The sequence below is a fragment of the Peromyscus leucopus genome, chromosome 11 (genome assembly GCF_004664715.2).
Source record: "Peromyscus leucopus breed LL Stock chromosome 11, UCI_PerLeu_2.1, whole genome shotgun sequence".
Taxonomy (NCBI): domain Eukaryota; kingdom Metazoa; phylum Chordata; class Mammalia; order Rodentia; family Cricetidae; genus Peromyscus; species Peromyscus leucopus.
In genome coordinates, this window is record NC_051072.1 from 5,566,334 (window position 1) to 5,588,534 (window position 22,201).

At 38.6% G+C, this 22,201-nt stretch overlaps 1 protein-coding gene across 1 annotated transcript in view; it reads right to left on the minus strand.

The window, feature by feature from the left end:
* Dnah5 (dynein axonemal heavy chain 5) overlaps positions 1-22,201 on the minus strand; it is a 232,373-nt gene that overhangs the window by 88,343 nt on the left and 121,829 nt on the right. The window contains exons 44-51 of the mRNA XM_028868160.2: positions 19,222-19,398; positions 18,444-18,645; positions 16,869-17,011; positions 16,018-16,152; positions 5,100-5,222; positions 4,348-4,561; positions 2,808-3,031; positions 171-369 (exon numbers count right to left, since the gene is read on the minus strand). Coding sequence (XP_028723993.1) covers positions 171-369; positions 2,808-3,031; positions 4,348-4,561; positions 5,100-5,222; positions 16,018-16,152; positions 16,869-17,011; positions 18,444-18,645; positions 19,222-19,398 — 1,417 coding nt within the window. The remainder of the gene's footprint in view (positions 1-170; positions 370-2,807; positions 3,032-4,347; positions 4,562-5,099; positions 5,223-16,017; positions 16,153-16,868; positions 17,012-18,443; positions 18,646-19,221; positions 19,399-22,201) is intronic.

Consider the following 22,201-nt stretch of genomic DNA (forward strand, 5'->3'; position numbering starts at 1 on the left):
ATCTTCAGCTGCAGAAACAGTTTTTACATGAATAATAATGTTCATTTAAAAACCAGTCAGTAATTCACCTTTAGGGACTGAAGCCCTGAAAATGTACAAATCTTCTATCATTAGCTCTCCCTTCAGGGACCACCTTTTGGGGAACTTCAAACTCTTCTTCAATAGTTTACCTGTAGCTTCTGGTGCATCCCTCAAGAAATCCACAAAATAAGCATCAACTCCACAATCCACCACCAGTGTTTTCTCTTCATCAAACTCCTCCTTGACCAAACTGACTAAGGCTTTATCAAACCAAGTCACATCACTGGACATGGTGAAGCGGTCAGCTATCACCCGTTTACACTCATGCTTCCACAGCTTGAGCAGCTCCTGTTGAAGGCATAATTAAATGAGTCATTAATCCTGACTGGGCCTTAGTTGAGATGAGACTTCAAGTGATATACCATAGAGCTTCATCTCTCTGGCTTATAGATCAGATACACCCCTTTAAAAATACATACAATACATTTTAAATGCCCCTATTCCAATTTGTATTGATTTTATTCAAGTATAATAAAGAGAAATCAAATTTATTCTTTTATGGTCTAAATTAAAAAGAAAATATCCCCACATAAAAATTACTACAAATTTATCAGATTAATCAACAAACTAACTGACATTGAGTGAAAAGGTCTTCAATTGTTATTAAATCGGTTACAACATTTCCTTTCATGGGCCATTAATAGTGTAATGTACAGTGTATGAGCAACTCTTATATTTGTGCCATTGAGATCTACAAAGGCATGTTTAATTAGCAGAAATAAGGAAAATTTGTTGCAAATATAAATCTGGCATATATGAAAAAATTCAGGGACCAAAATTCACTGGAGAAATTGACTAAACGACAGTTCTATTTTAGTCTAAGAAAAATAATATTTGCTGAAGCTCATTATTTGGTTTAAAATACTAATAGAAATTTCTACCTTTCAAGTCAGGTTTTGTTACTAATGACAAAAAGCTATTTGCTTTCCAGAATATAAAAGTTTCTGTTAAGAGAAAGTTTACTATAACATCAATTGCTAAAAATTGTTTGTATTGACTTAAAATAAGTGTCCAGAATGGCTAATGAAGAATAGTAGATGAGAATCACATTCCACAATTCCATTAATTTATTAATAATACCAAGAGAGGAAAATGCAACTTGAAAGCAGGCCAGATGGCTGAGAATGTAAAGGTGCTTCCCCTGCAAGCTTGATGTCTTCAGTTGACCCCTGGAAGCCATATCAAAGTGGAGAGAACATACTCCACAAAGTTGCCTTCTGACCTCCACATGGTGCCATGGCGTGTGTGTGTGTGTCTGTCTGTCTGTCTGTCTGTCTGTATCTGTCTGTGTATGCATGTGTCTGTGTCTGTGTCTCTGTGTCTATATCTGTGTGTCTGTGTGTACACACATCCGTGCATACACACACCTGCACGCACACAATAATGGTACATTTTAATTTTTATAAATCAACTTGAAATATTCACTGCTGCTAAACTCAATGTCAGTTTTGTCAAAAGGATTATGAGCTTTCCCCAAGACTGTCTAGTTTTCAAACGTTAGCCTGTGTGGGGGCCTACTGGTGAGCATCTGGAGCAGAGATGAAGGGATGTGACAGTGAGCACTGCCATGCTTACCAACTATTTGTCAGTAAGTCCACCCTCTGAGTGTTTCTGTAGCCAATACTCCTGAAGCAGTCACCAAACTATGTCCCCGGATCCTGAAAGGCCGGGCAAGCGCCACCTGTGACTTAGCCTAAGCACACAGGCATGCTCTGAGGGTAACAGGCATTGGGTTTTTAAGCTATTGTTCTAGATCGAAGGAAATTCTTACAACATAGGAACTGTCATATTCACATACATCCAGAAGTGCTCATTTTGGGTTTTGTATTAAATGAATTTTCTACTCTGCTGCCTCTTTTTAATTGCAGCAGAATGAATAATTCTTTTACTTCATCTAGTTACAAGAAAAAATCACGGCTGATTAACAACAAAATGGTTTCTTTTCACTCTGACTGTTGATTTATAAATATAGTTACATTTTTTTAAAGTTTAAAAAGTCAAGTTTAAAGTACCAGGACTATTATAGAATAAAGTCAATCATAATTGTGCCCATTATTTATTGAAGAAAATAGCATATTATGAAAAAACAAAAACCAATGGTTTCTTCTATTCTACCCTGTGGTTAATATTGACTGTCAACTCAACAGGAACTGGGGTCACCTAGAACACAAGCCTATGCCCATGTTGTTGAATCATCTAGAACTGGACAGTTGAGGTGGGAAGACCTGCCTTAACTATGGGTAGCATCATTCCATGGGCAGAGACAAATGCAAAAGGAGAAAGCGAGCTCAGTATCAGCATTCATTCTGTCTGCATCCTGACTGTGGGAGCCACGTGACCAGTTGTCTCACACTGTCACCATGACTTCCCCGCTGTGACAATCCATATCTTCCAATTAAGAAGCAGAATAAATCCTTTCTTCTTTAAATTGCTTTTATCAGGGCGTTTTATCACAAGAATAGGAAAAGAAACTAATACATACGCCCTTAGATAATAATTCTGTTTAATGTTTCCCTAAATATAAATTAATTTAATTGAAAATTATAATTCAAATTTTCTAATTTAGGTTTGTTTTTTTTTAACAATGTTAGCCAGACACAGATGAAGAAATTAACCGTATGCAAAAGGATCCAATTTTTTTCAGACCTCATATAAAAATCAAATTTAAATATTTAGGATAAGAAAATAGCTATGTGAATTGTTTTTATGTCTTAAGTATCGCTTACACTTGTGTCTTTGATAATCTCTGAAGTTACGTTCAGCATGCCCTGCCAGATCCTGGAAAGGTCTCGAAGGTTAAACACATAGTGGAATTTTGCAGGGGTAGGGAGCATCTTCACTTTGATCATCTGCCACAGGCGGCGGGTCAAGGGCACCAGCTTCATCACAGCATCCCGCACATCCTCGGAGAAGCCTCGCTGGGGACAGTAGTAGCCTACCCCAATCACACCTGGAAAGGGGAGGATCATCACATTCCGACAAATCACACAACTCAGTCCAGAAGCACCATACAGACTTTACACAAATGTACTGGTGTATGTTTACAGGTGGCCAAGCAGTATAGACAAAGACATCAGTTAATGGTCTATTGATTTTTTTTTCAAATACTTGAAAACCAGTCATAGGTTTAAGTAAGTCAGCATTCAAAATATCGGAGTGTTGATTTAAAAATACAGCTAAAGGGCAGAGCATTAGCCTAATGGGCTCAAAGCTCTAGATTCTGTCTCTAATAGAGTAAAAATAATAATTACTATTATTATTTTATATTATTATTGAAGAAAACAAATACCACTGAAAACACTAGAGACACTAATTTATTATTATTAAACAACAACAATAAATATATAAATTGACTTATAAAAAGATAAGTGGTTTTCCTAAGTCCTCTATAGTTTCCTCTTCTGTTGTCCCATGCATTATAAAATTACTTTCTTATGCATCACATTTTCCAGGCTCCAAAGAATAATTAAAAGTGATAGTAGTCATTCCTTCTCATCTACTTTACTTTCCCCAACTTTAGATAATTCAAATGTCATTTGGTCTCCAAACCTTCCCACTGCTGTGACTGAAGGCAGAGCGCTGTCACACTCTCCTAGCCTGGGGTGATAAGATGACATTTTATCCTGCCAGAAATTAATTAGAGTAATCTTAATGAGTTTTGTGTCAGTGGCACTTTCAGAAATTGTAAATTAATACCTAACAGAGAGTTGTTCACAACTTCACACTCTTTTTTTCTGCAAAGAGTAAGTCCAGAATAAGTAAAATATATATGTATATATATTTTCATTGTTGAATTAAATATACTTGGCTATATATTGAGTTAGTAGCTCTTCAATTTAATTATCGCTGAAGTATTCCATGTTTAACCCATCAGTAATTGATTGCAATTATGTTGACTACCCTGATGGCCAGATGGGGAACTCTTATGTTTTGTACACTGTCATTCCTATGGCAAAACATTCATTATTTGTGTTAGTTAATCAGCCACATGTTCTTAACAAAGGAATATACAGGCTGCCCATGTGAAAACCAGCTTATGTACATGCCATGTTTAACATCCTCGCTTGAGAGGCTAGGAACAGCTACTTAAATAATTAATAATAATAATAATGTTAACAAAGGAGACAACATAAACTGAGGTATCCACCTCCATAAATATCTAGAGTTAATCACTGTAGGAAAGGAACTAAAACAGTGATAAGGCTGCTTTGTGCTGCCCTAGAGAACGTGTCCCTCTTTTCCCTTGCCCTCTAACAACCATTTTACCAAAGATTTTGTCCATGGAAGCATCTGAAGGCAAGGTGCAGTTGAATATGGAGAACTGCCTCTTCAATCGCTGTGGTATGTCATTGCGTCCACCCCCCGGGTGGATCATGGCCGCCAAGAACTGGATGTCTACAACGCTAGTAAACTCGCCAGGTTTCTCTAGGTTATAGAATCCACTTTGTTCCATCAGCTGTCGGACAATCTCGTTAGTAACCTAAGAAAAACAACCTCGAGAATTAAAATGCCATTCCTTGGGCCAAGGAAAGGCCAGTGGGGAAAGTGCTTGATGCTCGAGCATGAAGACCTAAGTTCAGATTCCCCAGCACCCACGTAAAAGCCAGGTGTGGTCATGCACACCAATCACCCCGAGCTGGGGTTGGGGGTAGAGACAAGCGAACTCCAGGGTCTCAGTGGCCAACCAGCAACATGGTGAGGCCCAGGTTCAGAGAGACATGTCTGGAGAAAGTTGGAGAGTGGTCGAGAAAGCCACCTGATGACAACCTCTGGCCTCACAAGTACAGTTAGAAGAGAGTGCATCTACACACACACCACACGCACAGAGTGAGGAGAGGAAATGCAGACAGACAGACAGACAGACAGACATGCTCCTAGCATGTAATTCCTTAAGTTTTCTATAGAAGAGAGTTGATTAAAACTCAGAAGTTGCATGCTGAAGAAACAAAAAAAAAAAAAAAAAATTAGTCATCAGTCACAAATTAGCAAAATTAAAATATACAGTAGGCTCAATATACCTGATCACCCCATTCATTGATTACTGGCATATTCAAATCATCAATAAAGACAGCCATCTTCTTCCCCGCGGGAGGACCATATGTTGTGCCCATACGTTTATCCACATAGCTCTCTATTGTCCTCTGTTAAACAAGAACACCAAGAGAAACATCTGTGAAATGTCCCCTAAGACATGATCAACTACTGCAAACAAACAGCAAACAAAACTCGAAACTTTCAAATGACAGAAGCTGCTTACTTATAAAAGGCCAAAATGTCCTTAATGTTGGCAAGCTAATTAGTATCTACATTATTTTGCATAGTATTTACCGCCTTTAAAAATCTGGTTTCATTTACCATTTTATGAAGTTCTAATCAATGTAAATTCTGAATAGATGATGTTCTTCCATCCATTTATGAGAATTTATTTTCATTTCCTTGTGCCTATATCAATGACTCCTACCCACAGTTCTGAAAAGTTTTATCAGAATCGGAGATATTGTTACACAGTGCTATTGTCTAATAGGCTCCTTAAGTCCATAGTCTGAGCGGCATAGCCTCTACCTTTAACTGCAAGTTGCTACAATGCCTGTTGGGTCCAGGAGCCCTATGTGATCCAGATGCCCTGCTGTGGGGCAGATGAGGCCACATGAGTCTTTCCCAAAACAGCATAAAGAACAAAGCCCACTGTCTCCTTATAATTCTACACTCCTCAATGATAGGAGAGGAGGCCATACTGTGCTGTACAAAACCAAACCAATATAAAGAACACTGAAACTCTTAAAGGAGCCTTTGCAGTTGTGGAGAGAGGGGACGAGAAAGATCTTGAACTCATTTTTTATTTATTCTTTGGGTCTTTTGTACATTATATTTTTGTCATATTCTTTCCTAAACCCCAACTCCTTCCAGATCCCACTCCCTACACTCCCAGCTCACGTTCTTTGTGTTACAAAGAATCTCAGACTCTTGGCAGTGGTAATGTACTTGTTTCCATGGCTGGTCACAGTGGCTTGGAAATAAACCATCAAAATGCGCTCCTTAGTTGGCTCTTAGTGACTGGGTCTTTGTCTTTATCTTAGGACTCTCCAGGAGACAAACTACAGCAATAATCGTTTGTGCTTTTCAGTCTTAACTTCTTTTGTACTGCTGTTAATAAATACCAACTGCACTTAAGTTAAAATAGATGCATAGACCAAGTAACTGGAATTTAGCATACCAGAACAAACAAGAAATTCAAACTTTTCCAACTCTATAAACTCAGAGTTCTAGAGTCCTCAAGTTATTGCTATAACTGGAGGAGCTATTCGTGACTGATTTTAAATCATGTTAGAAGCTGTATACATGCTGGGAGAGTGAAAGTGCACTGAAATAAAAATGAATTCTCCTATCCAAAAATGTGTTCTTACATCATATAAAGAGTAAACCAGTTAAAATTATTTTTATAACCAATATATAACTATAAAATGCACTAAAATATAAGGAAACAGCTAGATATTTGCCTCCAGAAATCTTCAAAGTAATTGCAAATGGTAAGTTTCCATCATCATTTTAATAAGCAATAGGGAAAGATGTGAAAATGTTTTCATCATTTGCAATAGAAACACATGTAAATATATCACAACTCATTCAATTATAAAACAAATCTCCCATGAAATTATATAATAGAAAAGAGAATTACATCTTCCCCTGACATAAAAGCATACTGTTTAATGTACTAGGTTAAATTTAGCTCTACTTTTCAATGAATTTAAATGCATAAGCCAATTAATAACCTTCCAACAACCCCCCATGGCAAACCAGAACCTCCCAGACATCCCATGTCTATTAATGAGAACTCTTTGTCATGTGAAGATTTTTATGTCTTATGGGACCTTCCAAGAGCTAAAAATCCATAGGTGGGATAATTAGAATAATACAGAGTAAGACCCACATACCTGCACTTTCTCCCTCATCATTATGACCCTAATTTCTTTTAGATGGCAGGAAATGATGAATTCATTACATATCATAAAAACGGCTATGCTGATTTAAAAAAAGAAAGAAAGAGGTCAGAAATGGAACAGTTTGTGAATGTGAAGCTGTGTAGTCAATTTCTAAGAGTTCTTCCCCCTGTGTAATTTTCTAGTGAATTTCCAAGTTAGAAAAGCCTGATACTAAACTGGTATGAATAACTAACTGAAGGGCTGTGGAGGAAGCCCCAGTGATTAAGTGCTGGTCATGTAAGCATGAGAATCTGTGTATGTAGGCACATGCTTATATCAGTGCTGAAGAGGGAGAGACAGGCCGGTGCCTGGAGATTTCTGGATAGCCATTCTTTCTTCTTTGGTGAACTACAGTGCTGTGGATATCGCTCTATATAAATAAAACACTGATGGCCAGTGACCAGACAGGAAGTATAGGTGGGACAAGGAGAAAGGAGAATTGGGGAAACAGGAAGAAGGGGGGAGACACTGCAGCCACTGCCAGGACAAGCAACATGTAAAGACGCCAGTAAGCCACAAGCGACGTGACAAGATATAGATTTATAAAAATGGGTTAATTTAAGATATAAGAACAGTTAGCAAGAAGCCTGCCACAGCCATACAGTTTATAAGTAATATAAGCATCTGAGTGATTATTTTATACTTGGATTGTGGGACTGCGGGGCTTGGTGGAACCTGGAGAAAAGCCCTGCAGCAGCAGTACAGGCCTGTGAGAACCCCCCTGAGGACCTACAACAAAGTTTGACTTCTAACCTCCACACATAGACCACACACATGCACATATGACTTCACACATGTGCATCTGCACGCACACACAAACACAAGCAAATAAATAACTGCACTTCCCCACTTTGGTGCCCACAGCATCATAAAAATAAACATAGACATATATAAACTCCAAGAAGGTGCATTCTATTATTTACTTAGCATCTGTCCCCCACTCTAGAATGCAATGGTACAGGCATCTTATCTATATACTCCTCATTGTATCATTAGTATCTAGAAAATTACATGAGACCATGTACATTTGATACATTGGTGAGGCAATGCAGGAGTCCCAGAATTGATTTGATATCTCTTTAGAGCCTTCAACAATATCCATTTAACTGACCACAAATCTTACCCAACCACAATGTAAATGAGTCCATGTGTTCTATTTCACTCCCTCTTCTGTGTCTTGGTGCTATCCAACCTCTCTATTGAATAGTTACTACAACCATCTCTGTCAGATATCTCTTAAAGCAGTCAGTCATCTCTTCCATCTTGCTCTCTGCTCTACCTTCAGAAACATCTTCCTAAAGGGTGGTACAATCCTGCTCATTACTTCAAAGGATTACCATGAGTCACCTACAAGGAGCTTCAAGATGCTAGCTGCTTACTCTAGAAGCTCTTCTTCTGTCTCTGAACCAGTACTCAGATAATAATAAAACATACACTATGAAATGGTGCTCATTCTATAGGCTAGTTTATAGTGCTTATGATGGGAACCTTGCTCACATACTCCTAGAGATATGACCCAAAACATCTCCCAGGATGGGCACTAGCCAACATGCCCAATAATAAAAAAATATTAGATTAATGATCTTCCATAAATGTTACTGTCTTTGACCCAGATATTGATTGTTAAAGAGTTTAAATCTCTGGAAGAAGACTGGATGCTTCTTTGATAATAAATGCAACTTTACTCTGAAATTGGAGATTATAGTCACCATGGTTTCACCTTTAAATTGATAAGCCCTAAACAAAATTCTGATTCCACTGTCTATTTATACTTCACGGACTAGGAAACCAATATTACTACCAGGCACAGAAGTAAGGATTTTTTTTTTAATTTTATTTTTTATTTAAGAATTTTTTATGCATTTTACATACCAACCACAGATCCCCTTCTCCTCCTTCCTCCCATTCCTCCCCAGCCTTCCCCACCCACCCACCCACCCACTATTCCCTCCTCTGAAAGGGTAAGGTCTCAACTGAGTTTTAAACAGTTAAAAACTAGATGGTTAGAAAACCAACTAGGCCTAGGAATGGAGTGAGGAAATTTCTCATATTTCCATCTATGATAAGAGACCTAAAGCTCAGTGCAATTCAGTTTTCTGAATGAACTTCTCAGTAGATAATTCAGTCTTCATAGTTCCAAATATTATTAAAACAGACGCAAACACCTCTCACACAGAAACACAAAGTGGTCAGTTCTTCCATTACATTCATTTGTATAAGTTTTCCTAAAGTACTCACATCTTTTTCCTCTGTGATGCACAGTCCTTTCATTACATTGTAAACAGTATTTATCACACCAGCCATACATGGCATTATAGATGTGTCTGTTTCTCTAGCCAGAAAAGGGGAAGAATCTGCAGGGGCTTTGTTAGATCAAAAGATTGTTCATTGATAGTTCATTGTCATTCATTCACACAGCTGTCCCCGTGAATGGAACATGACGTAAATCTGCATAATTTGCATGGCTTTATGTAACAGCTCTCACCGGGTTTAGAGTCATAAAAAAGAAGGTCAAACGACTCCTTCTCTCACTTATTAGCTTTGTGGCTTCATCTATCTCTTAATGTTTCTGAGCCACAGCCCAGAATCAGTATAAACACATACTACAGAGAATTAAACATAAGTGATACGTGAAAAAGGAGTTAGAAGTTTAAAGCCATTGTAAAAATATAAAAGTATTTTATTATTTCAATGTGAATGGCATTCAAGCAGTTAAGTCTTTTCTCATAAGTAACACATACAATTAAACTGAAATATAAATCTACTTACATTATGTTTCCATTTGTGTGTGATATGTTATCTAAAAATTGAGAGATTTTGCTCTTTATTTAAAGATCTACAGCCTAAATAATAGAATCTTCCCACTCAGTTATTATGGGAATATTTAATATTATTAAATATTATAGAAATAAGCAAACAGTTTCTGAGTATTCATTTAGTTATGAATATATAGATATTCATAACTATAAGCTCAAAATAAAATCAGCACACTATTGATAACTCAGTTGTGAGTGTTAGGGCAGATAAAGAAAGTCCATGGAAAGTAGGCAGGAGGGCAAAGGGAGAGGCAGAGCAGAATAATGGGACCTGGCTTCTGGCTTACGTATCGCTACCAACCAATGAACAGTTAGTGGAAACAGTGAAACCAGACGCATTAATGATGCTTAAGCATCTGTAAGGTGTCTCCGCTGGAAACTGCTGCCATGTTGTTCTGAGAAGCCAAAAGAATTCTCTATCACACAGAAGAGAGGACTGCAAGAAGCAAAGATCAGTCTGAAGGGGCTTGAAGGATCCAGCTCCATGCTCACCAAAGCAGACCATGCTTTCCTGTGTTATAGATCAAGGTTTTTCTTAACATGGCCTGTACAGTTTGTTCTGATGCCAAAAAAGATGTGAAATGTGGTGCCAGGCTTTATGAACCTCATTTTTTAAAGTTAATATTATGGATATAAGATAGTTGCTATATTCAAAAGATATTAAGACAATTTTGAAAGAGATCAAACTTTTTAGAATTTCTCTTCATTTTCTTTTCATAATTTTGGATTATTTAAATCTCAGAGATATGAATTGATAATTTTAAAAATAGAAAAAATAAAAATAAAACACTAAGCTTGGAGAAAAAAATGGGTCATTTGTCTTCTAAAAGAAATAATAAATTCTCTTGGTCAAAATGTATTTTGGGCTGAGTATAAATTTTTTATCCAAACTAGACACTTCAGATAGCCTTAGGAGACATGACTAATTATTAATAAGAGACAGTGGATGAAAACCTGAGTGTCCCAAGCAAAGAGGAGCACATACACCTCCCACTGATACAAGGTGCTGAAACAGCGGGAACCTTCGTGAAGCAGCCTGGCAGTAGCGGTGTTCTTAGTTTGACTGCGCAGCATCATGGTAGCAGACAGGAGGTAGACAGCAGCACTTTCTTATCTACAATTTCAATTTGCTTGAGATCCATCTAAGTGGAAGACTGAGAGACAAATGCCCTCTGGCCTACTGGCTCTGTTTAGTGACACTGACTGGAAATTATAGGGAGAAAGTTAATTACAGGAGTTTGGCTAATTGAAAGCTTTCTTAAACTAATGAGTCTAGCTTGATAGACAGTGTTGATGGTAAGCAGTCAAGCAGGCCTGGTCAGGAAGCAGAATAGGCGATGCTGTGGTGTTTCTGGGCAGGAGAAGAAACAGTGATGTAATGAGTAACAGAAGACAGGAAGAGGTTTCCTGTCCTTGAACATTAAGAACATACACATCCCAGCAGATGCCTGCCAGACCCCTATATCCATCTCTAACAGTGATTTTCACTCATTCTAAAAGCCAAAGATGTACTGTGTTCTCAAGAACAGTGACTAGGTACATAATTACTCTATGTAATAAGAAGAAAAATCACACTTAGATTTTTTAAATGTTCATTCTCAAATAAGGCTATAATTATAACCTTTAAAGAAAATTGTCCTTCCAAAGTAAAACTAATGAAAATTATTTAAATATGATGCAGTATTGTAACATATGTGTATGATAGTAGTATGTGTATGTGTGTGTGTGTGTATGTGTAGAGATATAAATGTATAGCTATATGTCCATTACTAGTCTACTATAATTTAATGTTCCATTCCACATCCATGCAATAATAATAATACAAAACACCACCGCTGAGTATCTACAATTTGGAGGTGGTATTTTATCTAGACTTCCATGCCAAGACACTGTATAGACGTCATTTATTTGCAGAGGGCTAGCCAGAATTGGAAATTGCATCTCTAGCAGAGGAGTATAATGAAGTTGACAGTCTTATTCAGAAATTCAATCAATAGTTTTAGTGTATTGGTGCTCTGATGTCACCGACTAAATTAAGCAATAAGAAATCATGAATTATCCATGCCCTCAACAATTTTCGTTGAGCTGATATTTTGATTTCAATAAGCAAAGAACATCAAAGTTCATCAGCTTTATGAGCTTTCTTTTCCATAAATATTTGCCTTCCAATTACAATTTTCGATGAGTATCTTTTTCAAATTTTATTAATGTTCTAATAAAAACATTAAATTTTTCAGATAATTGGGGTATAGACTGACATTAAGAATTTCTTCCCCCAAATTCCCTTCCTAGGCACCATAGGCTATCAAATAGAAAGTTGAGTGACAGATGCAAGTTACCTCTTTCAAGTTATTGGTCAGCAGGGTCTCATACACCACCAAACATTACAGGCTAATGACACTGATATAGATTACCCTCCAGCCCCTGATGGAATATCTGATTGCTGGAGACACCACATATTTGAGTTACATGACATGAAGAAATCAAGCTACTACCAACCTGGCAGCTTCATCCTTACTGATTAGCTTTTATAGCACTGGAAGGTGCTGTGCATGCTACTGTAAGAAAAGGTGATCGATGGTCTTATCCAGGAGTAAATCTTGTAAGCTACAATAATGACTGGCTTGGCAATGCATACGCTAGTGGCAGAAATATTATGGAAATAACCAAACAGTTTCTGATTGAATTTGAGCCCTGCTTCACAAGACATAACTCATTCCTGGTACTATTAACTCACCCAGGAATCTATGGCAGATTAAGTCGTAGGTCCTAGGGGAGAACCTCATACTAATATTCTGCTAAATGGACATAGAATAAAACTGAATGCTAAATATTTATCTCTAAACCTGTAGATAAGTGCAGTCGCAGTTCTCGGTGCTTATCAAAGAAGCTTCTCTTGCAGTATATAGTAATTAGCATAAAGATATTTATAATTAATTGCAGTATAATTGATACTGCAACTCTTCAGTGTGCAGAAAAGAAACTGTGGAGTCCTCAGCGCCCCCCCCCCTCTCTCTCTAACACACACACAGAGGGGGGAGATGAACAAGCAGAAATCATATTGGAAGAAGGGAGAGAGATAGCGGAAGACTACTGCAAAACAGTTTACTTCCAGACACAGCAGGGCCATTACCCAAGTGACCTCAAAGTCCAGTAACTGTATGCACAAGGCCTGAATTTGCCAGCCAAAAACCCCAGCATGGATGAGAGGGGCACTCACCAAGGACTACCTCTAACAGAAAAGCTATTAGCAACTGATGGCTACTGAGGGCTGGAGTGTGTATGTGTTAGTTTGTTTCAGACATGTGACCCCCTGATCAGGGATGTGACCCCCTGATCAGGGATGTGGCCTCCTGATAGGCTGCTCATACACACGGCCCTGTGCACATGCGGGCAACATTAAGTGAGTCAGATGGCTTAAAACAAGCATCGGGGGTTGGGAGGAAACCTGGTAGAGGGAAGACTTGGAGGGAAGGAGTAAGGATGAATTTGATCTAGGCACAATATATACACACATGACATTCACAAGCAATTTTTTAAAACCTATATTTATTTTTATTTTATGTGTGTTTGCCTGCATGCATGCATGTCACCTTATGCATTCACGGGGCTCATGAAAGCCAAATAGTGTCAGATCCCCTGGAACTGGAGCCACAGTCTGTTCTTAGCTGCCATGCGGTTGCTGGAAACCAAACTCTGGTTCTCTGCGAGACCAGAGAGTGTTTTAACCATCTCCCCAGTCCTCACACAATTCGTTAAGTGTGGTGGGGGATTAAAAAAAGAATTTCTTTCTTGGTTTCCCAGAATGGTGATATATATCTTTAATACTTGCACTTGGGAGTTAGAGGCATGAGGATCTGGAATTCAAGACTCACCCAGAATACTTATTAAGTTCTATGCCATATATCTATAATATATAAAACCTGTCCATGTATCTACATTTTTCCTAACAAATGGAAATGTGGATGAAAAAGAAGAGTAGAGAGAATATGCCCAATGTGCAATATGTACTCATATGAAAATATTCTTATGTGACATAATACAGTATACAATGAACATATACAATGATCTTGTGATAATTAACAGCCGTCTATATGAATTTAAGCCCTGTTTAACAAGAGAGAAGCTATGCCCTGGTCCTGGAAACCTAGCCATGGATCTTAGAGAATAACCTGATACTGCCATGGTTTCAGACTGGCATAATTCCTAACTGCATTCTAAACTTTTCCTTATATCCACAGATAAATCTCATCCATCATCAAAGAAGTTTTTCTTTGCAATGTAAAGAAAATTTATCAAAATGCAGAAAATAACTGATCATTTTAAAACAATAAGGGGGCTGGAGAGAGATGGCTCCAGGGTTAAGGGTATACACACTGCCTTTGCCAAGGGCCTGCGTTTGATTCCCAGCACCCATGTCAAGTGTTTCACAACTGCTCGTGACTCCAACTCAATGGTAGCTGATGCTTGTCCTCTGCGGTCACTGCATTTATGTGCGCGCACACACACACACACACACACACACACACACACACACACACACCATATGAGTGCACAGATATGCATGCGTAATTTAAATAACAATAATAATAATTGACTGCTGTGCATAAAAGACGGTGAGGAAATTTTTCCTCTCTAGTTGCAATAGTTTTATACAGTTTTGTACCAGCATAAGAGGAACAGTCGGCCATTGCTAACTCAGTCTTTGAAGCTTCACTGACTAAAGCAGTGCAAACCTAAGTTTTTTGTCTTGTCATCATATGATGCAAGGATATATGACATGGCAAGTTTCATCTGCTAAGATTCTAGGATTTTATGCACTGCTACAGTTTATCATGGGAGTTATGTCAGAAAGCTACACCAGCGAAGGACAAGACAAACTGGCAATATTGGAAATAGTTTGGTAAAAAGCATAAAACCTAGTGGCAACATATACTGGTGCAGCCCCTGTGGAAATCATCATGGAGGCTCCTTGAAATGTTTAAGGTAGAACTTTCATGTGGTCCAGATATAACCAGTTCTAAGTATCTACCCAAAAGAATCAAAGCCATTTCTGCGTGTATCCTTCTGAGTCTGGCTTATCTCACTTAACATAATGCACTCCAGTCTGGCCTTTTCCATTCTTCTACAGGGTGGAATAAAACTCCACTGCACACATATGCCACACTCTATCCACTCATCTGCTAACAGCTACCTCAGCTGATTCTGTAACTTGGTTTATAGAAATTGTGCATTGATGAATGTAGCAAGTGGGCATATAATCCACTCTCTCCGATTCTCTACAGTGTGTACCCAGAACCAGCACAGCTGGATCACATGGAAATCCTACTTTTAATGTTTTGAGACACCTCCATGCAGATTTGCATAGTGGCAGCCCTCATTTATATTCCCATGAATGGAATATAAAGGTTCCTCCACTAGCCCTGCATCCTCACAAATATTTGTTTTCATTTGTTTTCTCAGTAATAGTAATTTAGGTGAGGGTAAAAATCAGTTCAGTGTGGTTTTATTTGCATTTTGCTAATTCCTAAATATTTTGAACATTTTTCTTCGTGTTTGTACAGGTCATTCACATTTCTTTACTTGAGAAGCATCTGTTCATGTCATTTTCCCATTTTGTGATTGGATTATTTTGGGGGTTTTCTTGTTTAGTGTGGGTTTTTTTCATTCTTAAATATTTCCCCATCAGATGAATAGGTGGCAGAGATTTTCTTGCATGGATTTTTATATGCCTTCCCACTTTATAATTTCCTACACAGATATTCAATTTCATGAAATCCTACTAGTAATTCTTATTAGTGAGCTATTAGTGTCCTACTCAGAAAGTGATTGTCTCTATCTCAGGTTTAAAATGTTTTTCCTTCATTTTCCTACATTTCTACACAAATATTTTAAACACCACTGAGGCCTGTAGCACCTTATTCACCTATTTTTTAAGAGTTTCTTATTTCTCCATAATTTAAGATTATATAATATGACCTAACCAGAAAGAGAATTTATTACATTTGAATGAAAGAAGACATTATTAGTATGATGTCATGGCTACAGAAGGTCTGACAGGCTTCCACAGACACTGGAAACACCTTGAGCCTCCAAAACTGGCACAAACCTACACTTGCAGGAAATATCAAAGGCAGTACCTGAAACATCAGTGGGGTGGTTGCCGAAGAAAAGTTCAGATTCTTGACCATGTGACTTTCAGGGTCATATTTTGACACAAATCCTTTGATTATGACTGTTTTGGCTGTTCCTTGTTCACCAATTAACAGCACAGCCTAAAATAGAGGAGTTCAGAGGGAAAGAAATAAAACAAACAGCATGGATTGAACTGTGTCCCTCCCGCCCACCAACTCCTAAACTAATGCAGGGATGGGCTGTATCTCCCAATGTGACTAGGGAAAGGGACCCTACAGAGGTGGCCGCCCAAATGAGGCTGTTAGGGTGCTTGGTCCTGCCTACTGATGGCCTTATAGAAGCAAAGGATCTAGATAGACAAAGAAAACATCAGAAAAGCATGCTCACAGAAAAGAGACATGGGAACACACAGGGAGGAGGTACTGTCCATCAGCCAAGGTGAAAGGCCTGTGGAAAAACCAACCTCTCAGCACCTTCATCCGGGGCTTTCAGCCTCCAGCACTGAGGAAAGAACCTGCCACAGTTTAACCACCCAAGCTTTGGTATTTTGTTAAGACAGCCACAGCAAACTAAGTCAGTAACCAAAAGGGAAGGAGATGTCTTAGCAAAAACAAGTCAAAATTCACTTTCTTCAACTAATATGTGAGGAATGATAAATTAGGAATTAGACTCATACGACATATTAGTGTGTCATTGTGAAATAGCAAAAGGAGTTCACTCATTTGGGTAATGTTTTCACTTATTCTAAACAGAAATAGAAAGTACTATAAAATAAATGCAAGGTGCTTTTATATTTTCATATTTTTATATGACCTTTTAAATTGCACTATTTTTAATAGTAGTTAAAAAGTCATACCTTGCCTTGTTTGGCAATGGTTTTAATTAGGAAGTCAGTCCTCACATTGTCTACATTTGGCACCAAGATAGAACCATATTCTGGGGTGGTATCAGGTGGATACACATATTCCGGGGTACACGTGCTCCAGTGCCTCCAGGAACCTGAGAAGAACAGGAAGTATTCACACCTTCCAGTTAACAGTGTATGTCCCTGTAATGATCAGGTACCTTCAAAATGTCACAGAGGTATCTTCAAATACTCGCCATGAAACAAAGGCCATTAAGGGACCGCAGACATAGCCCAACTGGTAGAGTGATTGTCGAGCATGCACGATATCCTGGGTAAAGCCCTAGCTCTGATTAAAACGGGGTCTTCTACTTTTCTTTCTTTGCTATGATAAAATGCTGACCAAAAACAACTTAGAGAGGAAAAGTTGTATTTCATTTTATATTTCCAGGTCACAGTCCACCACTGAGGGAAGTCAAGACAGGAACTCAATGTAGGAGCATGAAGTGGAAACCGTGTAGGAATACTGCTTCCTGGCTCACTCGATGTCTTGATTTCTGGCTTAGAATCACCTATCTAGAGATGGTGTCTCCCACAGTGGGCTGGGCCCTTCTGCATCATTTAATAATCAAGACAATCCCCCATAGACATGTACACAGAGTCATATGATCTGGGGAATTCTTAAGGTGCTTCTTTCCTCTCAGATGATTCTGGGCTGTACCAAGTTGAAAACCTCAGCTAACTGAGACACCAGGTACAGTGGCATGTATTTGTAATATCAGTACTTGGGACATGGAAGCAGAAAAATCAGAAGCTGATGGCCATCTGCAAGACCATAGCAAGCTGGAGGCCTGTCTGAGCTATGTAAGACCATGTTCCCAAGAAATATTCAGTAAAGTTAGCTCTAATGTTAGTTGGCTTGATCAAAACTTGCCAAGGAACTACTCCAAATAGAGTCCTTTATTTGGGCATACTCAGAAATGTTTTAGAACTGTTTTCTCGGTATGTAGCTTTTCAACACTATAGCACACATAAAAATACAGAAGAGAGTGACAGAAGCAATGTACCTGAAGCCATTAATCACTTTTAAACATCAAATCTCACAAGCTTTTTACTTGGGGAAAGATACTGGATGGCATGTGTATGAATGAATACACATAAAAATATAAAGTTGCTTCTGTGTATATGCATTGTGTATGTTTATGCACATATAAGTTATTTTAAAGTGTATATTGATGCATATAGAGATGTATAGATAAGTAAATAGACATCTGTAGACATAGACACCTATATTTAAATATAATTTTTTACATCAGTTGTTGGTTCCACTGAATAGCTGTTATGTATCTGAATAGGAAACTGATTCAATTCACCTAAGTCACTGAAGGTCCCGCCTGCCACACAAATGGAACTTGTACCTGGAACCTAAAGTAAACCTTGGGGAAATAAACAATTACTATCTTTCCCTGTACATTAAAATTCCTATTTCAGTTTTATCATCAAGAGTTTCAGTTCTCACTTTAATAACACAAACGTATGCTGGATCGAACCATCTTTGCTTGCATCCTGAATGCAGGGCATGCTCACCATCCGGTGCAACGTAGTAGTCGAACATGGTGTCCTCAGGATCCGTTGGCTGCGGCAGGGGCAGCGTGGGCACCTCTCGAGCACGTAGCCAGAGTTCCAGCCTCCTGCGACCTTCCAACTCCAGGACGGCGCCCACACTCCACATCATGGCAAAGACAAACAGCCTCCCCAGGTGCTCTGAGTCCACCTCCCCAGCCTGCTCCTGAGGATATACGAAGCATTCTTTTTTAATTGCTTGGTTCTCAGTCTCCATCTTAATCTTTGCTCAATGAAAATAATAAACCTAGGAAAGAAATATCAGCTATGCCCAGGAGATTAAAAGAATGGATACAATTGGGGAGCAGATGAGAAACCAAGTCCCACAGATACTTACTTGTTTATAAAATAAATGAAAGCAAGCAAGATGGCACTGTGGATAAAGGCACGTGACACCAGTCCTGATAGCCTGAATTTGATTCCCCAGCCCCATATGGTAGAGTGAGACAACCAACAACCCACAACTTATCCTCTGACATACACAAAATAAATAAATATAAATATAGTAGAGATGTTTTTAAACAAAAAGAATGACATTTGTTATCTTGTTATGGTAGCTAGCAACAAAATTCAAATCAACAGTTTGCTTTGTTCAAAAAAAAAAAAAAAAACTATGGGGAAAAAATGGTGTGTCTGAAACCTCTCCCAACCCACAGCACACGCTCACCAACCCTAACCAAATCTAGTTTCCATTGCTGTGTTCTCTGCACAGTGTGCTCAGGAGGAATTTACAACCCCTTACCTTTGGAGGGATCACCCCTTGCAACACGTGGGTGCTCTGAGTGATCACAAAGGCTTCTAGTACCTCCATCTTGTACTCCAGGTTCTGAATGCTGAAACGATACAGGTCTGGAAAAGTCTCTGCATACAGCTGTCGCAGGATTTCAGCCTCTTGAGGAGATCGTCTCTTGAGAAAACCCTGTGGGTTCACACATCTGTGCATTGGTGAAACCAGGAAAATGACCATTGGGGGGGGAATAGACATTTTTATGGCATGATTAAATTAATTAACATTAATTAACAATTCATGATTATGCAAAGAGTTGTTGTGCTTAAGATGAACCAAACCTATCTATAAATTCTTTCATATAATAATTCATTTAAATATTCCAAACAACTCTCTGAGATAGGAACTATTATTATTCCCCTGACACTTCAAGCTCCAGTAATCCACCCAGCATCCCACAACCAGTATGTAGCAAGGCCAGAATTAACACTCAATGAGTCTGTCTGCAGCATTCACATGAGCAGCTCCAAGGCCACGTGCGCAGAAACAGCCCTCAACTAAAAGTTAGTTAAAATGTACTTCAAGGAAATAGGGAGACATTCACAGGGAGTTGCTAAGATGACCAACAGCAATGAAAGATGAGCAAAGGAACTCCACACTCGGGCTTTAAAAATCAAGAAACAAAAATTTAATCACAATGCTTATTTCCATTCATTTCTTCTAACTTAGTAAGTAACGTAGAAATACTAAAGGTATTCAGAACATGGGACAATTTTGTCATTTAGGATTAAATAAAGAAGTCTGTCATTCAGAGAGAAGTTCTGCTTAAAACTTTTCTCTTCGGGGCTAGGAATGCAACCAGAGCACTCCATCGCTGACCTACTGTTCCAGGTTTTCTTCAGGTAAATTCTCATGGGGTCAAGAAATGAATGCACCCTTCAATTCAACATCCCAGGAAATAATTAGGGACTCAAAACAGAAGTAGCAAAATCTTAACTCTAAATTAGTCATTAATTTGTGAACTTACTGTGATTCCACTTTAACAAAACCATGACACAGAACTTTTTTTAAGGTAAGGGGACCAGAAAATGATGTGTCTCCCTGTAGTAACATTCTACCACCACAGTCTTCCACAGGCCTGACTCCTTCTAAGGCCACAGCTCCCTGCTCTAATGTTTTCAGTCTGGTTCTTGGTAAAACCTGCTTCTTCCTGATCACGTCCAAGAGGATACTGCAGTAATTTTTTAATTATTGCTTTTATTTTTGAGATTATAACATAACTATCTCATTTCCCTCTTCCCTTTCTCCCTCCAAACTCTCCCATCTACCCCTCCTTGCTCTTTCAAATTCATGATCTCTTTTTTCATTAATTACTGCTACATGCATGTGTGTATATGTACATATATACTCATATATATGTATGTATATACATATGTACTGTTTATGTATACAGTACATAAACACAACCTGCTCAGTCTGTATAATGTTACTTGTATGCATGTTTTCAGAGATGACCATTTGGCATTGAACAACCAGTTGGTGTACTCTTCTATTGGTGGCCATGTCAGAGGAGCTGCAGACAGCAATGGAGCTTATGAGATACAACTCAAGTGATAACAAGCCTACTCTAGGTGCATCCTGGAGAGGCAAATCCCTGGAGGATTGTTTCCAGAATGCCTCTTGCTTCTGCGGCTGCCATGATCCTGCTGAATCTGGCATGGCGTGATGACTATTTGAAGGGATGACACCCACCATGTCTAGTATGGTGTGACTGTTTCTTGGGAATATCCCACTCCTCACTGGGCAATTTGCTTGCAGATCATACTGAAGATGATTTTTATAAGAGCAACGATGATTTATGATTTAACTGGATTTTCTGTGTTAGCCTAAAAGATACAGGTGGTTAGGACACCTGTTAGTGTGTGAAGATGATTAGGAACAGGATTTAGGTTATTCTGCCAATTGCTCCAATAAGAGATACAAAAAAGGCAAATACAGGCTAAAAGTTAATTTCCCCTTTGCTAGATGTGAGACTTGCAGAAGATGAAAAATAAGAACAAGGAAGTTCCATGCATTATAGACCTGTGAACTCTGCTTGTAGGAAAAACAGACCAGTGATCAAAGAAAGCAATTATGTCCCTGCACCCAAGGTTAGCTAGCCCTGAGTTCTTTGGTCATGTAACTTACAGAATTAATCACAGGCCCAGGTATGCACCTTGAAAAAACAACGTTGTGAAAGGAAATTAAATGACCCTATTGTGTGTAAAGAAAAATAGGTGGTGAACTGACCACTCATTTAAAGTTTCTCTAGAGTAGAATTAAGAACAGAAACTGGCTACACTGAAGCCACAAACAGCTGCCTGCCAGTACAAAGGGACTGGCTGAAATACACTTGGCTTGCTTGGACCTGCCTAGGCTCAGTGTGCTGGGCTCTGCTGACTCCCCATGGGAGATCTTGATTTGGGGGGTGTGGGGATGTGGGGTGGCTTGGGAGGGAGGGCCGGGGTAGCAAGGAGATGGGATCTGTGAGTGGTATGTAGAGTGAGTAGAAAATTTCTTAATAGAGAAAAATGAAAAAAAGAAAAAAAACTGTGTTAATCAATAATAGAAGAGTCGTTGCTTTGGGGTGAAGATGTCATAGTGGGAAAATTAATACAAAGAAAAATGTTTAACTACGTGTGGGCTTCTAAGAAAAACATGTAACTTGTGATCTTAATGTGATTTCTTCTTATGGAATGAAGAAATTTGCTTTTGTAAAATATATTACTTGTGGTTGTGAGGCAATCTTTCCTTGCATAGAAACCTTTGTCTTGTGTAGTATAAAAGAGATGACAGGAAAATGTAAGACAGTAGAAGAGAAAAAGAGCATCCAGCAGAGAGAAAAATAAAATGAAGATTTGAGCTTTGGCCCTCAGAAAAAGTCTGCTGGGTGTGTATCCTCCGCCACACCTCCTTTCCAGTTCCTCTGTGCGGCGGAAAGGCGGTCTTTGCAGCA